The 14,299-nt window shown below is 41.3% G+C and overlaps 1 protein-coding gene across 1 annotated transcript in view; it reads left to right on the forward strand.

Moving 5' to 3' along the window:
- SLC41A3 (solute carrier family 41 member 3) overlaps positions 1-13,660 on the forward strand; it is a 59,950-nt gene extending 46,290 nt beyond the window's left edge. Inside the window, exons 8-9 of the mRNA XM_059388305.1 lie at positions 11,355-11,503; positions 12,743-13,660. Of these exons, the coding sequence (XP_059244288.1) occupies positions 11,355-11,503; positions 12,743-12,952 (359 nt within the window). The 3' untranslated portion in view covers positions 12,953-13,660. The remainder of the gene's footprint in view (positions 1-11,354; positions 11,504-12,742) is intronic.
- Positions 13,661-14,299: the final 639 nt, after the last annotated feature.

The following is a 14,299-nucleotide window of genomic DNA, read 5'->3' on the forward strand; positions in this document are numbered from 1 at the left end:
TGAATTTTTAAAATTAGTTAATTAATTATTTTTTTAAAATTTCTATTCTTTGTTCCAGAATTCATTGTTTATGTACCACACCGAGTGCTCCATGCAATACGTGCCTTCCAAAATACCCACCACCAGGCTCACCAAAACCCCCACTCACCTCCACTTCAAAACCCTGTTTGTTTCCCAGAGTCCACAGTCTCTCATGTCCCCCAACTCACTCCTTGTCTGTCTCCCCATGTCTTCCCTGTTTTTCTTTATGCTCTACAAGTAAGTGAAACCATTTGATAATTGACTCTCTCTGCTTGACTTACTTCACTCAGCATAATCTCTACCAGCCCCATCCATGTTGATACAAAAGGTGGGTATTCATCCTTTCTGATGGAAGCATAATAATCCATAGTATATGTGGACCATATCTTCTTTATCCATTCATCTATTGAGGGGCATCTTGGTTCTTTCCATACTTTGGGGCCTATGGCCATTGCTGCTATAAACATTGGGGTACAGATGGCCCTTCTTTGCATGACATCTGTATCATTGGGGTAAATGCCCAGGAGTGCAATGGCAGGGTCATAGGGAAGCTCTATTTTTAATTTCTTGAGGAATCTCCACACTGTGCTCCAAAGAGGCTGCACCAACTTGCATTCCCACCAACAATGGAAGAGGGTTCCCCTTTCTCCACATCCTCTCCTACACATGTTGTTTCCTATTTTGTTAATTTTAGCCATTCTAACTGGTGTAAGGTGATATCTCAATGTGGTTTTAATTTGAATCTCCCTGAGGGCTAATGATGATGAACATTTTTTCATGTGTCTGATAGCCATTTGTATGTCTTGATGGGAGAAGTGTCTGTTCATATCTTCTTCCCATTTTTGATATGTTTGCCTGTTTCATGTGTGTTGAGTTTGAGGAGTTCATTATAGATCCTGGATCCTGGATCCTTTTGTCTGTACTGTCATTTGCAAATATCTTCTCCCATTCCGTGGGTTGCCTCTTTGTTTTTTTGACTGTTTCCTTTGCTGTGCAGAAGCTTTTGATTTTGATGAAGTCCCAAAAGTTTATTTTCGCTTTAGTTTCCTTTGCCTTTGGAGACATATCTTGAAAGAAGTTGCTGTGGCTGATATTGAAGAGATTACTGCCTATGTTCTCCACTAGGATTCTGATGGATTCCTGTCTCACATTGAGGTCTTTTCTCCATTTTGAGTTTATCTTTGTGTACGGTGTAAGAGAATGGTCGAGTTTCATTCTTCTACATATAGCTGTCCAGTTTTCCCAGCACCATTTATTGAAGAGACTGTCTTTTTTCAGAGTCCATTGTCTCTCATGGTTCACCTCCCCTTCCAATTTCTCCCAACTCCCTTCTCCTCTCTATCTCCCCATGTCCTCCATGCTATTTGGTATGCTCCACAAATAAGTGAAACCATATGATAATTGACTCTCTCTGCTTGACATATTTCACTCAGCAGAATCTCTTCCAGTCCCGTCCATGTTGCTACAAAAGTTGGGTATTCATCATTTCTGATGGAGGCATAATACTCCATAGTGTATATGGACCACATCTTCCTTATCCATTCGTCCATTGAAGGGCATCTTGGTTCTTTCCATAGTTAGGCGACCATGGCCATTGCTGCTATAAACATTGGGGTACAGATGGCCCTTCTTTTCACTACATCTGTATCTTTGGGGTAAATACCCAGGAGTGCAATGGCAGGGTCATAGGGAAGTTCTATTTTTGATTTCTTGAGGAATCTCCACACTGTTCTCAAAGAGGCTGCACCAACTTGCATTCCCACCAACAATGGAAGAGGGTTCCCCTTTCTCCACATCCCTTCCAACACATGTTGTTTCCTGTATTGTTAATTTTGGCCTTTCTAACTGGTGTAAGGTGATATCTCAATGTGGTTCTAATTTGAGTCTCCCTGATGGCTAGTGATGATGAACATTTTTCATGTGTCTGATAGCCATTTGTATGTCTTCATTGGAGATGTCTCTGTTCTTATCTTCTGCCCATTTTTGACATGATGATCTGTTTTGTGTATGTTGAGTTTGAGAAGTTCTTTATAGATCTTGGATGTCAGCCCTTTGTACTGTCATTTGGGAAAAACTTCTCCCATACTATTGATTGTCTCCTTGTTTTGTTGACTTTCCTTTGCTGTGAACAAGGTTTTGATCTTGATGGAGTCCCAGAAGTTCAATTTTGCTTTTGTTTCCTTTGCCTGTAGAGACATATCTTGAAAGAAGTTGATGTGGCTAATGTTGAGAAGGTTACTGCCTATGTTCTCCTCTATGATTCTGATGGATTCCTGCCTCACAATGAGGTCTTTTATCCATTTTGAGTTTATCTTTGTGTATGGTGTAAGAGAATGGTCAAGTTTCATTCTTTGTATAGCTGTCTAATTTTCCCAGCACCATTTATTAAAGAGACTGGGTTTTTTTCCACTGTTCATTTTTTCCTGCTTTGTTGAAGATGATTTGAACATGGAGTTGAGTGTACATATATGGGCTCTCTACTCTGTTCCGCTGGTCTATGTGTCTGTTTTTATGCCAGTACCATGCTGTCTTGGTGATCACAACTTTGTAGTAAAGCTTGAAATCAGGTAATGTGATGCCCCCCAGTTTTCTTTTTCAACATTTCCTTAGGAATTTGGGGGTCTCCTCTGATTTTGTGCAAGTTTTAGGATTATTTGTTCCAACTCTTTGAAAAATACCGATGGAATTTTGATCAGAATGGCATTAAAAGTATAGATTGCTCTAGGCAGTATAGACATTTTAACAATGTTTATTCTTCCAATCCAAGATCATGGAATGGCCTTCCATCTTTTTCTGTCTTCTTCAATTTCTTTCATGAGTATTCTGTAGTTCCTCGAGTACAGATCCTTTACCACTTTGGTTAGGTTGATTCCCAGGTATTTATGGCTCTTGATTTTATAAGTGGAATTAATTCTCTCATTTGCCTTTCTATATTTTCATTGTTAGTGTACTAGAAAGCAACTGATTTCTGTACATTGATTTTGTATCCTGCCACATTACTGAATTGCTATATGAGTTCTAGTAGTTTGGGGGTGGAGTCTTTTGGGTTTTCCATATAAAGTATCATGTCATCTGTGAAGAAAGAAAATTTAACTTCTTCATTGCCAATTTGAATACCTTTTATTTCTCTTTGTTGTCTGATTGTCGTTGCTAGGACTGCTAATACTATATTGAACAAGAGTGGTGAGATTGGACAACCTTGTCCTGTTCCTGATCTCAACAGGAAGGCTGTCAGCTTTTCCCATTGAGGATAATATTTGCTGTGCATTTTTCATACATAGATTTTTATGAAGTTGAAGAATGTTCCCTCTATCCCTAGACTTTGAAGCGTTTTAATCAGGAATGGATGCTGGATTTTGTCAAATGCTTTTTCTGCATCAATTGAGAGGACCATGTGGTTCTTCTCTCTTTTCTTATTGATTTGTTCTATCACATTTATTTGTGAATGTTGAACCAGCCTTGCATCCCATGGATAAATTCCACCTGGCCACAATGGGTAATCTTTTTAATGTACTGTTGGATCATATTAGGTGGGATCTGGTTGAGAATCTTGGCATCCATATTCATGAGATATATTGGTCTGAAATTTTCCTTTTCGGTGGGGTCTTTGCCTGGTTTGGTTATTAGGGTAATGCCTGCTTCATAAAAAGAGTCTGGAAGTTTTTCTTCTGCTTCAATTTTTTGAAACAGTTTCAGGAGAGTGTATATTATTTCTTCTTTGAAAGTTTGGTAGAATTCCCCAGGGAATCTGTCAGGTCTTGGGCTCTTGTTTTTGGGAGGTTCTTGATTACTACTTCAATCTTATTGCTAGATATTGGTCTATTCAGGTTGTCAATTTCTTCCTGAGTCATTTTTGGAAGCTCATATGTTTCCAGGAATGTATCCATTTCCCTTGGGTTGGTTAATATATTGACATATAACTGTTAACAATAATTTCTGATAATTATTTCTATTTCCTTGGTGTTAATTGTGATCTCTCCCTTTTCATTCATAATTTTATTAATTTGGGTCTTCTCTCTTTTCTTTTGGATTAGTTTGTCCAATGGTTTATCGACCTTATTGATTCTTTCAACAAACCAGCTTCTGGTTTCGTTGATGTGTTCTACTGTATCTGTAATTCCTAGCTTATTTATCTCCACTGTAATCTTATTTCCCTTCTTGTGTGTGGGGTTGGCTTAATTTGTTGTTGATTCTCCAGTTCTCTAAGGTGTAAAGAGAGCTGGTGTAATTCTTGATTTTTCAGTTTTTTTTTGAGGGAGGCCTGGATGGCTATGTATTTCCCCCTTAGGACTGCCTTTGCTGTATCCCATAGTTTTGGACTGAAGTGTCTTCATTCTCATGGGTTTCCATGAATGTTTAAGTTCTTTTTTGATTTCCTTGTTGATCCATAGAAATCTTAAGCAAGGTGTTCTTTAGCTTCCAGGCATTTGAATTCCTTTCAAACATTTTCTTGTGGTTGAGTTCCAGTTCCAAAGCATTGTGATCTGAGAATATGCAGGGAATACTCTCAGTCTTTCGGTGTTGGTTGATTCCTCATTTGTGACCCAGTATGTGGTCTCTTCTGGAGACAGTTCCATGTGTACTCCAGAAGAATGAGTATCCTGTTGTTTTAGGGTATAATTTTCTGTATGTATTTATGAAGCCCATCTGGTCCAATGTGTCATTCATGCTCTTGTTTCTTTATTGGTTTTCTGCTTTGATGATCTGTATATTACTCAGAGTGGTGTGTTAAAATCCCCTATTATTAATGTGTTCATATCAATATGAGTCTTTTTTTTAAATTTTATTTATTTATTTGACGGACATTGATCACAAGTAGGCAGAGAAGGAGGCAGAGAGAGAGGAGGAAGCAGGCTGCCTGCTGAGCAGAGAGCCCGATGTGGGGCTCGATCTCAGGATCCTGGGATCATGACCTGAGCTGAAGGCAGAGGCTTTAACCCACTGAGCCACCCAGGTGCCCCTCAATATGAGTCTTTATCTTGATTAACAGTTGTCTTATGTAGTTGGCTGCTCCCATATTGGGGGCATAAATATTTGCCATTGTTAGATCATCTTGATGGATAGATCCTTTAAGAATGATGTAGTGTCCTTCTTTATCTCTGACTACAGTCTTTAGTTTAAAATCTAATTAATCTGATATGAGAATCACTACCCCAGCCTTCTTATGAGGCCTATTGGCATAAAAGATGCTTCTCCATCCCTTCATTTGCAGTCTGGATGTATCCTTAGGTTCAAAATGGGTCTCCTGTAGACAACATAGGGATGGGTTCTGTTGGCATATCCAATCTGCAATCCTGTGCAGTTTTATGGGATCATTTAGGGTGCTCACATTGAGTGTGATTATTGAGAGATACGTTTTTTATTGACATCGTGTTGTCTGTGAAGTCCTTGTTTCTATAGATTGTCTCCATCAATTTCTGTTCTGTGACACTCTTGGGTTCTTTCTTCTTTTATAGAATCCCCTCAATATTTCTTGTAGTCCTGGCTTGGTGGTCACATACTCTTTTAAACCTTGCTGGTTTTGGAAGCTCTTTATCTCTCCATCCATTGTGAATGTCAGCCTTGCTGGATAAAGTTCTTGGCTGCCTGTTTTTTTTTGTTTGTTTTTTTTTTTTTCATTTAGTGCCCTGAATAAGTCTTGCCAGCCCTTTTTGGCTTGCCAGGTTTCTGTGGACAAGTCTGATGTTATTCTAATGGGCCTTCCTCTTTGCATAAGGAATCTCTTCCCCCTAGCTGCTCTCAAGAGTTCCTGTCTAAAATTATGATTCAACATTTTCACAATCAGGTGTATCGAGGTCTTTCTAGATTCTATGATCTTGGGGGGAAACCTTTCCGCCTCTAGGATATGAATGCTGGTTCTATTCCCTAGAGTGGGAAATTTTTCATGGAGAATTTTTTTTTTTAACTATATCATCTAGTCTTCTTTCTTTCTCCTCCCCCTCAAGGATTCCAGTTGTGACGTTGGAATGTTTCATGGCTTATTTATTTCCCTAAGTTTTTTTTCATGGCTTTTAAGCTGTTTGTTCAGGCCTTCTCCTGATCCTTTTTCTTTATCAGTTTGTCCTCTAGATTACTAATTCTATCTTCTGCCTCAGTTACATTAGCTGCTAGAGGACTTAGATTAGACTGGAACTCATTGATAGCATTGTTAACATCTTTCCTGCTGGCTTTCACTTCTGCCCTAATTGATTCCATTTTGTCATTAATGGTTTTCTCCAAACTAACCATTGCCTGGATAATTGTTAGCCTGAATTCCCTTTCTGGCATACTGTTTATGTCCATATCCAATAGCTGTGATGGAGAGGGCGCTGTCTCTGAATTTTTCCTCTGCTGAGCATTTCTCCTCCTCCTAGTGATTTTTGGTGAGAGGTGGGTGAGAGGATTTGTATCTGACTGTATCAACCATGATTTAGGCAAGGTGCACCCTAGAATACTTCTGAGCAATTGAGAGTCCCCACCAAAAGAGAGAAAAAAGAAAAAAGAGAGATAAAGAGATAGGCAGGGGGAAAAAAAAAAAAAGACACAGCCAGAATGGGTGTGTAAGTTATAAGATTTATAAGGTGCAGAAACAAAAACAGACAAAAAGACTGACAAAAGTAAATGACAAGAAAAATAGAATGCAGCCAAAATGAACCCCAAGTATATGATTTGTAGGAAACAAATACACAGGAACACTGCCAGAAGAAAAAGATGGGAGGGTGGTTATAAATCCTCAGTGTGGGGTGGAAGGTTATTTTGATTCTTCCTAGCTGTATACTGATACATTAGTCAAAGGATTCAATTTTACTGAAATAAAGGAGGATTAAAACTGGTTTATATTTAGGGGTAGCATTGATTGGGGAAAGGGGAGGACCTTGAAACTTATCTCTATATGAATATTTTTTAAAAATAGAAAAGAAAACACAGGTGTATGTATCAAAAAAAGTTCAAGTTAAAAGGTATTTATTTTTAATTCTTTAGGATGCAACAAGACATTATTGTGATAGGAAGAGATAACATAAAAGCACAGATCAGAAAAAGAAAATGAAAATGAAAAATCTTCACAGGAATTATCTGCTTTAAAAAAAACTAGAAAGAATGGAAGTGAACTGACTCTTCTTGGGCATGCTTTGCATACAATTTGTGATGAGGCATTACATAGTTTTTACTCAACTGAGACTTACTCAACAAAGCATTAAAAATGAGCAAGAAATTTTTTCCTGTCAAATCAACAAAACAATTTAAACAGGTCAGATGAAATCCCAACTACCTCATGTCTTTAATAACCAAAAAATGTGAATATCAGACCAAAACAATGAAAATGAAAACAAAAAAAAGAATTGTTAACATCATATTCACATCTTAGAAGAAACAAATACCACTCTGGTCTCCACATTAAAAGGTGATGAAAACTACGTTTATAAAATAAGCAAATTGAAGGAAAAAGACAAAAATCTCTGGAGTGTTACTGTTTCTTGGATTATGATCCCCTAAAATGGCCATCACATCCTTCTGACAGCATGAGAGGATTTTTAGCAAAACACGATCCTACTCAAATTAATGAGTATAATTTTTTACTTGGATATACATGTTAGAAAATTTAATATTTAATTTTACAATAAAATCATTTTGAATGGGAAAAAAGGTATTATGGAATTTGTTGTATTGAGCCTCTCATGATGGCAAATAGATTAAAACAATAAAAACAATTAAAGGAATGAGAGTAGTGGGGACGAATTAAAAATAAAAGTTGTATCTATGAAATATACAGGTTTTTAGGGAAATACCGGGAGCTTAGTATCTTCTTTATTCCTGATATTAGGGTTTTACAGTTTTATGGGGACACTGTGGTAGCTGTCCTCTCATTTTTTTGGCTGGCTTTCTGGGGAGGGGCCTGCCGCATGGTTTTTTTTTCAGGCAGTCTTGCTTGGGTTGAATCCTCCTGCCCACTATGAAGAGGCTGGTTTTTGAGGAAACTGGTTTTTCAGGCTTTTGTTCTCTGGAGGTTTTTTGGTTTCTGTTTGTTTGTTTGTTTGTTTTTCCTTGGTGGCTTTTGGTAGGTCTTGGGAGGTTTATAGGAAAGCAAACTGCACCCAGACCTCTGTCTCAGAGAGAAGCCTCAATCTGTTCCCCTCTGGGAGGTCCAGAACACACAGACTCCCCCTCTGCCACCTCCCATGGGCAGATCATGCCCCCAGCCACCATCTCAGGGAGCGGGACCGCAGGAGCTCCTGCTTGTCTCTGTACCCTGGTGCTACTAAAACAGTGAGCGATATTAGTCCATGTAGCCCACTTCCAGTGACTGCCTTTGTGGGGGCTGCTGTCTGGGCAGGTCCAGACCGCCAGAGAGATCCCAACCAGAGATGGACTCTGATATTTTCATGCCCACCAGGGCTGGGAGCATTCAGACTCTCTCAGGCCCTAGAGACCACCAGCTAGCACCTGCAGGGACCTCTCTCAGGGGAGGGTGTAGAGCATGGCTCAGGCCCGGTTGTGCAATGCACATGCAGTGTGCAAAAGTCTAGAGAGCACCACCTGGCATCCACCCAGACTCTCACACTTGCCAGAGGCTCAGGAACCATGGCCTGGAGGCTTTGCTGCTTTCTCTCTGGCACGGGTGGTCACAGGTATTGGCCCTCCTGGGTCTGTGGGCTTAAGCTTGTGCCCATGACCACCCAATTCCACCAGTTGCCCCTTAAGACCTCTTGATCATTTTGAGTGCTTTTAACCAGACTCCAGGTTAATGCTGGTCCCCAATCACAGGGCACTCTTGTATTAGGGTATCACTTTCCTGTGAGTCACTTCTGGTGGCTCCCTCCCCCTTCTGTTTATCTTCCAATATCAGTCCAATTTTTCCCACTCCATTTTACCCATCCATTGGTGTCTTCTGCACCTATAGAGATCTAGAAATGTATAATCCTACATCTCAGGCTGATTTCTTGGGTGTTCAGAGTGTTCTAGTAGATAGCTCACTTTAGAGGACAGGTTGAAACAGCTTCTCCTACTTCTCCACCTCCTTCCCTTTTTTTCTTTTGTAAGAAGAGATTTCTGATCGAATCCCAGGCATTCGGGGTGTATATTGTGAAACTCTGGGTCTCATTTAAGTCTTTTTCAGCTACCTTTTCTGACACTGCATTACTGAAGGAAAGGGAACACATCACTTCCTAACTGTCAGGTGAGGTTAGAAGCCTGGGTTTCTCCCCCATCCCCACCGTCACCACCATCTTTGTTCAGACTCTGGGGGAAGAGGAGTACTTCTTTGTTGATGGGCTGGGGAGGAGTCCACATTCCTTTGACACAACCCTGGCTGAGAGAGAGGGATACTTTATTTTTGCTGCCCACATGGCCTTCACAGACATGGTTGGGTGGAGAGCTCATTACCAATGGGCAGAGTACCACTTACTCTCCGCTCAGCCTTCTCTATCCCACCTCAACCAGAAAGGGTGAGTGCCAAATTCCACCTAGATTTGGTCAGAAGTTCAGGCTCCCCACTTGGTCTTTGTTGATGGAAATTGGGCTGTAGTTTTTCCTGTGATGTTCAGCTGGAATAGAAAAGTTGTCCTGTGTTTTGCTAGGCTGTCCCTCTTTTTGGACCTTTGGCTAGACAGAGAAAGCTTTATGTTGAGTCTTTTTTTTTTTTTTTTTTTTTTTTTTTTTTTGTCTGTACCCATTGACATATCTGGGTTGCTGACTTCTCCAGCATTTGGTCTGGTATATATGAGGCAAAACTCTCACAAAACACCAAAACAATAACTCAGGGAACTGACTTATGTGTTGCCCAGTTCCCTGGCCAGCCCACATTTTCTCTCTACCTTTTCAAATTTTATGTTTGTTTTATATGTAATGTCCAGGGTCCTTTTTAGTTGTATGTAGTAAGAGGAATAGGAAGAAATATGTCTAGCCATCTTGTCTTGAAGGGAAAATTCCCATTGTATTTTCTGATTTGTCATTGAAGTATAGAAAATCTATTTCTATTTCTCTATTATTTCTGTACCTATCTTGGTTCAGGCTTCTAAAAAAGAAGTATAGAATGGGTGGGTCATAAACACAAGAAACTAATTTTTTATAGCTGTGGTTTGTGGAACCAAGGTCAAGACACTAGCAAATTTGTCTGGTGATGGCCTATGTCCTAGATCATAGACATCTGTCTTCTCACTGTGTCTTCACATAGTAGAAGGGGTGAAGTGTCTGAGGTATTTTTAATAAGATTACAAGTGTTAATGGCATTTATGAGTGCTGTACCCTCATGACTTAGTCATCTCCAAATGCCATCACATTGAGGGTTAGACTTACAACATATGGATCTGGGTGGGGGAGGGCACCTAGAAGCTGTAGTAGCATCTGAATATTTCACTGAATTGTTATTATGTAGCGTTTCTACAGATTTTCTTGAATTTTAGTGCCAGCTGCCAATAGCAATTATTTTTTTTGTTTCTACTTTTTTTTTTCAAAGAATCTTTTCATACCATGTTTAATTTTTCATCATGAATAATAGATTTTGGAGCTCTTGAGTGCTCTCACCCTCTCTCTACCTCTTATTTTATGGTAGCATTTTTAGCTTCTAAACTGTATGGTTGTTCCTCCTCTTCTTAGTTTATGAACTATATTAACTCAGAGGTGAATGGAGACTTTTTATTGAAACTCTGTTTCTGTTTGAAAAGTCAGTTGCATTCACATGTACAGTTTCTTAAAGTGTGTGTGGTTGGGGCACGGAAGTCACACTTTTTGCAGAATCTCAAATTTTTAGAGTACGGAAGCAAAATGAGAATATGCTGAATGCATCCCTGAGGCAAAGCGTGAAGAAGGGGCTGCCTGAGGCCCCCCATGAGTGTGCCGCCTCCCCTGGATTACTAATTTCACATGCTGAGCCTTCATTCATGCACATTCCAGAGCTCTCCTCTACTTTCAGCCCCTTGCATGTTCTCTTTCCTCTGCCTCTGCCCAGAGTCCTCTCCTCTGGATTCATATGTCAGGCAAGATGTCATCTCTCTGGAGGACTTCTAAGTCTCTAGTATTCATCCTACTAATATATACTTTGTTCTCTACCACATTATCCTGGCTTATTTTCATCCTAGCACTGGTCAGTTTGAAATGACTTTTCTTGTTTGTTTGTTTCTGCTACTCAATTCTGGTTTTGTTTATTTTTTTTCTCTTCCCTAAAATGTCAGTTCCATGAGGGAAGGGACAGGAGTATATCCCTATATACAAGAACATGCCTGCCACATAGTAGGTGCTCAGCAAACACTCATCTAATAAATAAATAATGTGGATGCCTCGCTGGAGACTGCCACATGCCAAGGTGGCCTCTGCTACCCATCAGGTCACAGAATCTCCTTGATTTTATTTTTTTCCAGAAGTTAATTCCATATCAGCCCGAGTCCTGCTCTTTCTGGTGATTCCAGGTCATCTGATTTTCTTCTACATCATCTACTTGGTGGAAGGCCATTTGGTTCCAAACAGTAAGATCTTTGTGGTGTTCTATCTGCTAGCAAGCCTGATCCAGGTAAGGATGATTATAGCAGTATCAAAACAGCACTCACTGGTTAGCCAGCAAGATTTGTCTCCCTGTCCTGGGAATGATGCTGGGGGAGATAAGGTTGGGGTTTCCTGGACATGGCTGGGTACAGCCCTCATCTTCCAAGAGTCAACTTGTTCAAGCACAAAGGCAGGATCCAGACAGAGAGGCCACTCCACAATCTGTACTGCACACTTTCCCCTGCACATTCCACACAGCACATGCTACACTGCACACTTCATAGGGTACACCCCCCCACAGGACACACTCCATACCACGTATAGAACACTGCACACTCCTCAGCAGAGGATCAGAGGATTGTCCTGAAGTGGCAGCAAGTTTCTGTGAAGCAGGTTGATGAGTGGGTCCAGCTGGGGAACTGGCCATGCACACCATCCATCACGGAAAGGGTGGGCAGAGACCAGCCCCCTGCTAGAGTGTTGCTAAAAGGCATGCATGGACTTCAGTCAGGGCTGAATGATGATAAGGACATGATGAAAGAGATTAAGCTGGTGCCTGCCTCTGGGTGGTACTCAGCAGATTGTCTGCCCAGAATAGCTGGCTGATGTCCCTTGTGGGCCCAGGTTGTTGGCAGAGAGAACTGTGGACACTGAAGGGCAATTCTAGGAGGGCAGTGCTACAATGAGGTACTGACATGTTCAAATCTCCCTGAGTTAGGGCATTTGCAATTGTAGCATATCTCTGATCCTGAATGGTGGGCTGGGACACTCTGAGACACTGTTTTGAGCAGGAGCAAGGAAGGGGCTGGAGTGTGCCTGGGACAGGGGACTGAGGAGCCCTGAAATAAGGCCAGGACGGTGCTCACTACCCTGTGGCACTTTCAGGAAAGGCTTATTGTCCAAAGCTGCCTATACAAGGACCTTCAGCAAATCCAAATTGAAGTCCCAATAAGGCCTATGTCTTGAGTTTCCAAAGACAGTACAACAAGCTGCTGTAACAAAGATGGTCTTTCCAGCACCTCAGTTTGCCATGAACAGGGCCTGACCACAGAGAAGGAGGCTAGGCAAGTATGGGTAGGGGTAGACTTCCTGCCTTTGCATGAGCTCAGAGCTGGGCATTGACCCCAAGAAAAGCTGGAGAAAGGGGACTCCTTGGAGTGGACATGTCCACCTTGGTATCTGCCTTTGAAATTTGCTGGTGTTTCTTAGTGACACTTGGCTTTCTGACTTAGTTGTAATTTTTTGTGTCTGCTTGCTCTTATGCCAGGTGACAATTCTGCTGTACCTAGCAGAAGTGATGGTTCGGCTGACGTGGCACCAGGCCCTGGATCCAGACAACCACTGCATCCCCTATCTCACAGGGTTGGGGGACCTCCTAGGGACTGGCCTTCTGACACTCTGCTTTCTTATCAACTGGTTATTGAGAAGTGAAGCAGGGCTGGATGGTTTCTCAGAACCAGCATCTGGACCTCCATAATGAGCCCAGGCAGCGTCAGTTGCTCAGTAGAACTTTCCTTCACACAAGCAGGGTACAGCATACAGTTTCTCCCTGCCTGGGTCTTCTGGAAGACAGTTGACACCTTCTGGAAGATGGTTGACACTCTGACTCTGCTGTGGTCCTTTGTCAGTCTGCAAAGGACACTAACACACATCTTTACTCTGGAGTTGGAACCTGAGCCTATAAAGGTGAGGGAGGAGTGAAATCAGAAGCATTGTTAGTATATGAATATGACTACATGTTCCTGGACATAAGTGTGCACCCATGTGCTTGATGAGTGCAAATGAGTGCAGAGGTGTGTGTACAGAGCAGGGGACTCTGGCCTGAAGATGCTAAAAGAAGAGACATGTCCAGTACACATGGGAGATATGCTGGCACTGTTCTGTGCCCATGCAACCTGGTTTGGGGAGAAGCAGGAATGAGATGCCTGCTCTGCCCAAGCCCCAGGACTGAGCTGTGGCTTAAGTTCATCTTCACCATGTCCAAGCGTTGTGGGCCATTCTGCTGGTGTGCCTGCAAATGCAGTCCTTCCCAGGACAGTGCTTTCTTGTACATCCTTTATCTGCAACCAGTATTTAATCCTGTTGGTATTTTTTTTCTCTTCTTCTTCTTTTTATGTTTATGTGAGACTTCTGTTTAGAGTTTAATGATTAGGAAAGTATAAAATAAAACATACAGTATATTATACTTGGCCTGTGTGTCCTTAAAGATAGTTCCTACCACCATGAGCTTGGGGTCTATAAGTAACAAGACCTTTGGTATTTCTCTAGTTTCTGTTTCTTAAACTCTGCTCTCCAGCACAGAAGCATCAACATCACAGCAAAACTTGTTAGAAATGCACGTTGTTAACCCACTTGTTAGAAATGCATGTTGTTAACCCACCTTCCCTTAGGTCTGACAAATCAGCCTTGGGGTAGAACTCAGCAGTGTAGGTTTCATAAGCCATGTATTGTTCTGATACACTCTCCTGTTTGAGAACCACTGCTCCATAATGCTGTCACTTTTTTAAAAAAAAATTTATTTATTTAATTGACAGAGACACAGTGAGAGAGGGAAGACAAGCAGGGAAAGTGTGAAAGGGAGAAGTAGGCTTCCCGCTGAGCAGGGAGCTCATTGCAGGCTCAATCTCGGAGCCTTGGGACCATGACCTGAGCTGAAGGCAGATGCTTAACAACGGAGCCACCCAGGCACCCCATGCCCTCACTTTTTAGAATAAATGTTCCTTCCTGTTTCTTTTTTCCTCTTTGAAATTTATTTTATTATTTAGGGAACACACACACAAGTGGGGGGAGTGGAAGAAGGAGAGAATCTTAAGCAGACACCATG

The sequence above is a fragment of the Mustela nigripes genome, chromosome 2 (assembly GCF_022355385.1).
Source record: "Mustela nigripes isolate SB6536 chromosome 2, MUSNIG.SB6536, whole genome shotgun sequence".
In the NCBI taxonomy this organism is placed as follows: Eukaryota; Metazoa; Chordata; class Mammalia; order Carnivora; family Mustelidae; genus Mustela; species Mustela nigripes.